Below are 7,233 nucleotides of genomic sequence, written 5' to 3' on the forward strand. Positions count from 1 at the left end.
TCTTTTTTTTTTTTTTTTTTGAGACGGAGTCTCGCTCTGCCGCCCAGGCTGGAGTACAGTGGCCGGATCTCAGCTCACTACAAGCTCCGCCTCCCAGGTTGACGCCATTCTCCTGCCTCAGCCTCCCGAGTAGCTGGGACTACAGGCGCCCGCCACCTCGCCCGGCTAGTTTTTTGTATTTTTAGTAGAGACGGGGTTTCACCGTGTTAGCCAGGATGGTCTCGATCTCCTGACCTCGTGATGCACCCGTCTCGGCCTCCCAAAGTGCTGGGATCACAGGCTTGAGCCACCGCGCCTGGCCGTTTTCTTTCTTTCTTTCTTTTTTTGAGATAGAGTCTTGCTCTGTTACCCAGGCTGGAGTGCAGTGGTGCGATCTTGGTTCACTGGAACCTCCACCTCCCAGGTTCAAGAGATTCTCCTGCCTCAGCCTTCTGAGTAGCTGGGACTACAGGTGTGTGCCAGCACGCCTGATAATTTTTTGTAATTTTTTTTTTCAGACAGAGTCTCACTCTGTCACCCATGCTGGAATGCAGTGGTGCGATCTCGGCTCACTGCAAGCTCTGCCTCCCAGGTTCACGCCATCCTCCTGCCTCAGCCTCCTGAGTAGCTGGGACTACAGGTGCACGCTGCCACACCTGGCTAATTTTTTGTATTTTTAGTAGAGACCAGGTTTCACCGTATTAGCCAGGATAGTCTCGATCTCCTGACCTCGTCATCCGCCCACCTTGGCCTCCTGAAGTGCTGGGATTACAAGCGTGAGCCACTGCTCCCGGCCTTGATGGTGACTTTTTTTGTTTTTTTTGAGATGGAGTCTTGCTCTGTTGCCCAGGCTGGAGTGCAGAGGAATGATCTCGGCTCACTGCAACCTCCGCTTCCCGGGTTCATGCCATTCTCCTGCCTCAGCCACCTGAGTAGCTGGGACTACAGGCACCTGCCACCACACCCAGCTGATTTTTTGTATTTTTAGTACAGACGGGGTTTCACCCTGTTAGCTAGGATGGTCTTGATCTCCTGACCTCATGATCCACCCGCCTTGGCCTCCCAAAGTGCTGGGATTAAAGGTATGAGCCACTGCGTCCAGCTGATGGTGACATTTTCGACACCTGCAGCCATAGGGCTAGTGACCAGGCCCTGATCCCCACACCTCCACACATGGGCACACTGCACTGTCACTACTCTCTGCCTGCCAGGTCTTGTTGCCACCATGGCCACTACGGGAGATTACGTTCTTAATGTCATGGCCTCCCTGGTCGCAAGAGTCACAGAGGTAATTCTGAGTCCTGGATTAGGACTCAAGGAAACTGACTAGACAGCTTAATGATCAGACCTCTACTCTAAAATTTCACAGCACAGGTTTCTCCTTCTAGCTCCCAGCAATGACCCAGACCCCCAACAGGGCTGAACCAGCCCAGGACACCCAAAGAAATCAGTCTCCAGAGCCCTCACCTGCAGGTGACTGCCAATGAAGTAGGGCTCGAGGCCTATTGGATGAAGTTCGAAGACTCTGGCTCTGGCCCCAGTCAACAACCAGGATGCTGATGCAGCCAGGTCGGGAAAGGATATCTGGCACTCCATAGGAAACTGCTCTAGGAGCCTGGACTAGCAGGGGCAGGGTCTGACCAGAGATCCCAGGAATACCCAGCCCCCTCCACCCCACCCCACAGGGAACCTTGATTTCTTTTCTTTTTTTTTTTTTTTTTTGAGACAGTCTCACTCTGTCGCCCAGCCTGGAGTGCAGCGGCGAGATCTCAGCTCATTGCAAACTCCACTTTCCAGGTTCAAGTGACCTTCCAGCCTCAGCCTCCCAAGTAGCTGGGACTATAGGCGTGCACCACCACGCCCAGCTAATTTTTGTATTTTTAGTAGAGACGGGGTTTCACCATGTTGGCCAGGCTGGTCTCAAACTCCTAACCTCAACTGACCCACCTGCCTTGGCCTCCCAAAGTGCTGGGATTACACGCGTGAGCCCCAAGCTAGGCTGCCCTTGAGGAGCTGAGTGTGGCTCTCAGGTCATTCCCCATATTCACATCATGAATGAAAAGAGTTGTCAGAGGCAAGTAGCACACAGGGTAGTGGGGCAATAGCACAGCTGGGAGCAAGGTCCCAGAGCTTGGAAAACCAAGGGAGGACACACCCAGGGGAAGCATGCCACAAGACGCAGAAGGGGCAGGAGGGCACCAAGAAGCACAGAGCTCCTCCAAAGGTCCATCACCCAGGGCAGCTGGCAGGTTGTGGGGCCCAAACCCAGAAACAGAAACCATCTGATTCTCACTCAAATGATGTCCCTAACCCAGGGAGGGGAAATGTGTCCCCCTCCCTGCCCACTCCAGGCACTGCCATTCAGCCTGGGCAGCCAGCGATGGACTACAGATGGGCAGGACAGTTACCTCCTTCAGGTCCCAGGACCCAGCCCCCTCTCTAAAAAGCAGGAAGGGTGACAATGTATTTTAACATATGGACCATGTTGGAGGGCATGATGAGGCTGGACCTAGGAATAGAGAAAGCTCTCCAAATCCAGACAGAAAGCACTGCTGATGAGGCAGTCATGGAAAACCTCCCCCAACCAAGGAGAAAATTATTTGGTCATTGAGGGCAACCTCTGTGGTCCTGACTCAACCACCAGTACCTTGCCACCAATCAAAGTTCAGGATAGTTACTCTCTCCCAGGAGACCAGAGAGGGAGAAGCACCTCAACCCCTTTGGGCCTGGTCCCAAACCAGAAAAGCCCAGGCTAAGCCCCAAGATTTTAACCAGGCTGTCTGTTTGGTCCCTAGGGAGAAGTACCACAAAGGCTCCATTCCAGGACCTAAAAACCCACTAGCTGCAAGGTTCCCCATGGAACCTACTGTCCTACACAGGGCCTGTCTGGATCACAAACCAGAGCAGCCTCAAAGGGAAATGTCTTATTTCATAGTGGCTCTGCTCCTGTCTTCAGGGGATGCCTCTCAGACACCCACAGAAGCCAATTTCCCCTCATGTCTCCAAAGGGGCCCAGGAGCTGCCTCCTCCCACAACCCCCAGAAATAGGCATACCTATTTCTGGGACCTTTTTCCCTATACCTTCAAGCTGGCCTGCCAGCAGCCACACATACAAAAAAGACCATGGAGGGTGGGCAGGGAGACTGGAAGGTGGAAAGGTATAAAACGTGATAGATGGAACAGTAGACATACAACTTGAATAACAAGTCACAGTGCATCGCGCCATGAAAACACCCCTCCCACCCACCCACCCCACCCTAACCCACCCCCTCCAGTTTCTGAAAGGAGGCTGGTGGTCACAAGGGCCCTAGAGAGGTACCCGGAGTCAAGATTGTGGAGTCCACGGGCATAGCACACTGTACCACTGGCCACACAGACAGCTGGGCTCAGTTTCCCCAAACATTGCCGTGTGAAGGAATCAGACTGCTGAATGTGGCAGCAATGGCTGGAGCCGTATCTCAGGTGACAGGTTCACGCGGAGAATCCGCTGAGCCCGCTGCCGCACCTCATCATCGGAGGACCGCCTATCTACCTTTATGGCACGGAACTTGAGCAGCTTTGCTGTTCCAGGCCCTAGCCATGCCTTAGGAGATCGGGGCCCAAGCCGTGTTCTCTTCTTGGGAGGAAGATCTTTTGCCTCCTCAGCCCTTTTCCTCTTCTGCCCAACAGTCTCAGGGCGGTATTTCTGGCCCTTCCTTGTAGTTCTCGTCTTAGCAGACCCCTTTGGCCTGCCCCTGCCCCTGGGCTGGGTCCGAGCCACCTTGGCCTTGGCCCGTACTGCCTTGGCTTTAGTCTTGGCCTTGGCCCGTGCTGCCATGACTTTGGCCTTGGCCTTGACCCGTGCTGCCTTGGCTTTGGCCTTGGCCTTGACCCGGGCTGCCTTGGCCTTGGCCCGGGCTGCCTTGGCCTTGGCCCGGGCCTTAGCAGCCTTGGCCTGTGTTCGAGCCACCCTGGCTTGGGAACGAGCAGCTTTGGCCAGTGTTCGAGCTACCTTGGCCTGGGCTGCTTTGGTGCCCAGGGCAGAGCCCCCTTTCATTCGCCGGACACTGGGGGACCCAGTGGCTCTGTTGGTTTTGCTCTGGTGCCCAGAGCCTCGTCGGGGTCCAGCCCCAGGGCCTTTGCGAGTCAGACACTTGGAGCCCTTGCTTGTGGTTTTTCTGGGAGCTTTGGGCCGGGGGTTCCCTGGACCCTTCCCTGAACTTTTCCGCAGTTTCAGAGGAGAGTCTGCAAGTGAGAGATGCAGTGACTGTGCCTTGTGCTTGGCACCCAAGCAGGGCATTGTAGTCTTGAGTGGAACCAGGGCCTCAAGGACAACAGAGAGCCGCATGGCAGGGTAGACACCTGGATAAAGGTGGGTGGGGAAGCCCACTGCTGCGCCCCGGGCATGGCTGGCACTTGATTGCTTCAGAGAGCTCAGCAGCAGGTTGGTGGTAGCATGCTTGGCAAGGGCTGGTGTGGACGCTTTAGCCAGCCTACCAGATAGTGGCATGGGAAGCAGTGTGGCCCGACCTGCGGGCAACCGCATGGCAGTTCGGGGAGCACTGGCTGGAGGTGATGTGGCAGTTGGGTTAGGGGCACGAGCTTGCAGTTTCGTCTGGCTTGGGGGATTAGCTGTGCATGAACTATAGCCATAGACATCACCACTGCGCAGGATGGTAGGTTGGAAGCCATCATCTCGCAGGCCCTGCAGGAAGGCCACAAGCTGGGCCTCTGTGGCACTGAGATCCTGGCTCATGGGGTTAAAGACAAGCAGCGCCTCTTCCAGGGCCTTCTTCCCAGCCGTGGAGATGCGCGACCAGGAGTGCACAGCTTTTTCCTCCACATGCTGAACCACCACACTCATGGCATTAGGCACTGCAGATCTGCCTGGGTATCCACAAACCAGCGCTTGGCACCTCCAAGACAAGAGGAAAAGAGTCAATAAGAATGGCACTAAGACAAGGGGCCAGAACACATAGACAGGTCAATCAGTGCCCCAATCTCCATGACACTGAGGAATCTGGCCAGAGTGAGACACTTCCTGGTGTAAAACACTGGTCTCCTGACCCTCTACCATGCTGGGGTGGGAGGAGAGGGTAAGGGTCAGGGAGCTTCTTCAAGATACACACTCAGAAACACCTCAGAGCCATCCAACCTGCTGCCGGGTCCCTGAAAAGATTTGAGCCTGGTACATTTTAATTCAACTCTGTATTTTCCGAGGCCAGAAACCTAGAATTACTCAGCTCTGGGAATACAGGCAATATCCCTGTCCTCAAGGAACCCAGGCTAGAAGGCAAGAAAAATACACCATTAAGATTCTTGGGAGTGAATGCTGGCACTCAGCTCAGTTTGCCAATGGGTCAGGAAAGGATTCCTGAGTGAGTTAACACCTAGCTAGGATATGATGAATGAAAAAGGATCAGATGGAAATGGAGCAAAAAGGGGAATAGCTAAAGCAATGGCTCCAAAGTGAGAAAGAGTTAAGGCATACTTGGTGTGGGATCTGGGATCTAGGTGAAAAAACAGGCGAGGATAGAACAACAAAGAACCTTGAATGTTAGCCAAAGGGCCCAGACTTACACCCACTGCCCATGCCCATCTGTTTCTCCAGCTGCTGCTGTTCATGTGTGGAGCTGGACTGGGGTGGGGGAATCTCCCTGCCCACCAGAAGTTCTGTTTTCAGTCTCCAGACAGGGTACTCAGCAACCCATTTTCTAGCTCCAGAGGCATGGAGACCAAATCCAGGGAAAGAGTCGGATTTTTCTTCAACAGAAACTAGAAAGCTGACGAGTAGCAGGTGCCAATGACATCTCCCTAGGCAACCAGGCAGACCGGGGACCAGGCAGCCAGACCAAGAACCCAAGGTTTAAGGACAATGGGAGCCAAAGGCTGCAAGTAGGATGGTGAGTCAAGGGGACATTCGCGGTATGAACTGTCCTACCTAAGACTTGGAGGGCCACAGACCTCAGTACAGCCCAGATGGAGGTGACTGAGAACATCCAACTACTTCCAGACTTCTTTAAGAAGCTGTGGCCATCAATCATAACATCTAATACCCAACCTAACACTGAGGGCTCCCAGAAGCAGGAGGCAGCTCCCCAGCTGCACCAGAGCATTAAAAGATCAGCCAGGATCAGGCAGGTCCCTCGGGCCATGAGGCCCTTGGGTGTAGTTTCTTCCCACCGCTCTAATGCAGCAGATGAAGTCTTCAGAATACCCTGGAGGAAATGCCCTGGGGCTCTTTGTTTGGAAACATTCTTGGATCCTCAGGTGTCTTGGGCACTTCCCCACCCCAGAGACCGTTCTCCAAGCACAATCCTTGCACATGACTTTAGTTCTTTATTAATATTTTTTGAGGGGATGTAGTTCCCACAGCTGTGAACTGTAGAAGAGGGACCTATTTCCCATCCTCACACGCTCCCCGACGCAAATATTTGGGGTGACCTGGGGGATCTTCCACGCAGGTTAGGCTGGGCTCTTGGGAGGGGTTTTCTGGGCTTTCGAGAAGCTTCGGAAACAGAGGCTGCTGCCCGGCTCCCGACTTCCCTTCACACGTGCCCCCGGGGGAGGCAGGAGAAGCTGACGGAAGATAGGGGGTGAGAGAGTGAGAGAGGCGCCATACAGGCGGAACGGGGGAGGGGGCAGATCGGGGCCCTCAGGCTGGGAGTGCGCGTCCTTAGGGCCCAAGCCGTGAGGCGGGGGTCACTGAGGCAGCGAAATGTACAGGGTGAACGATGCTAGCCCGACCGGGACCGCGCAGCCCCAGGGTGGGGTCGCTGGGCGCGGGGTGGGGGTGGGGTGGGGGGTCTCGGCCAGGCCGGCGGAGGACGCGGGTCCGGGAAGAGTCGGCCGCTTGCCCGTCCGCCCTGCCGCCTCGCGGGCTACCCCTCCGCGGCGCGGCTAGTCCCGCGGCTCCAACCTACCGGCGCCGCCGCGGGGACCCAAGACGCGCCTCTGCGCCGCCTCCGCTGCTCCAACATGGCCGCCCGCTGCGTGCCGGAAGTGTACTGCGCTTCCGCTTCCGGGACCCAGCCCGCCCTAATGACCCTTGACCCCCGAGACCCCATTTCCCCCCAAAGTCTGGGGGCGGAGCAGATTGGGTACCAAGGAGGACTGCCTGGAGGTGGTGGCCGCGGTGACCGCTCCAAATCCGTTCGGCCCTGTGCAGAAAGCTGAAGAACAGAGGTGCCCTCTCACGTGGCCCCAGGCAAGGACTCACTACAGCCTGGCTAAGACTGGATTAGGGGTCATCTGACACCTTTTCTGAGGGGAGCT

General features: G+C 55.6%; 1 protein-coding gene across 2 annotated transcripts; it reads right to left on the reverse strand.

Annotated features, from left to right (window-relative positions):
* Nucleotides 1–330: 330 nt before the first annotated feature.
* LOC105480429 (coiled-coil domain containing 71) lies at nucleotides 331–7,000 on the reverse strand. Of its 2 annotated transcripts, none has more exons than XM_011739298.3 (2): nucleotides 6,882–6,985; nucleotides 331–4,874 (listed from the first exon to the last, which is right to left on the reverse strand). In XM_011739298.3, exon 2 carries the CDS (start codon nucleotides 4,820–4,822, stop codon nucleotides 3,398–3,400), a length of 1,425 nt encoding a protein of 474 aa, XP_011737600.1. In that variant the 5' UTR covers nucleotides 4,823–4,874; nucleotides 6,882–6,985; the 3' UTR covers nucleotides 331–3,397. The 2 variants fall into 2 exon arrangements, 1 of the variants encoding a protein (XP_011737600.1); XR_011620052.1 differs by lacking the exon at nucleotides 331–4,874 and adding an exon at nucleotides 6,278–6,537 and having other exon boundaries at nucleotides 6,882–7,000.
* Nucleotides 7,001–7,233: the final 233 nt, after the last annotated feature.

This window comes from Macaca nemestrina, chromosome 2, assembly GCF_043159975.1.
Source record: "Macaca nemestrina isolate mMacNem1 chromosome 2, mMacNem.hap1, whole genome shotgun sequence".
NCBI lineage: Eukaryota > Metazoa > Chordata > Mammalia > Primates > Cercopithecidae > Macaca > Macaca nemestrina.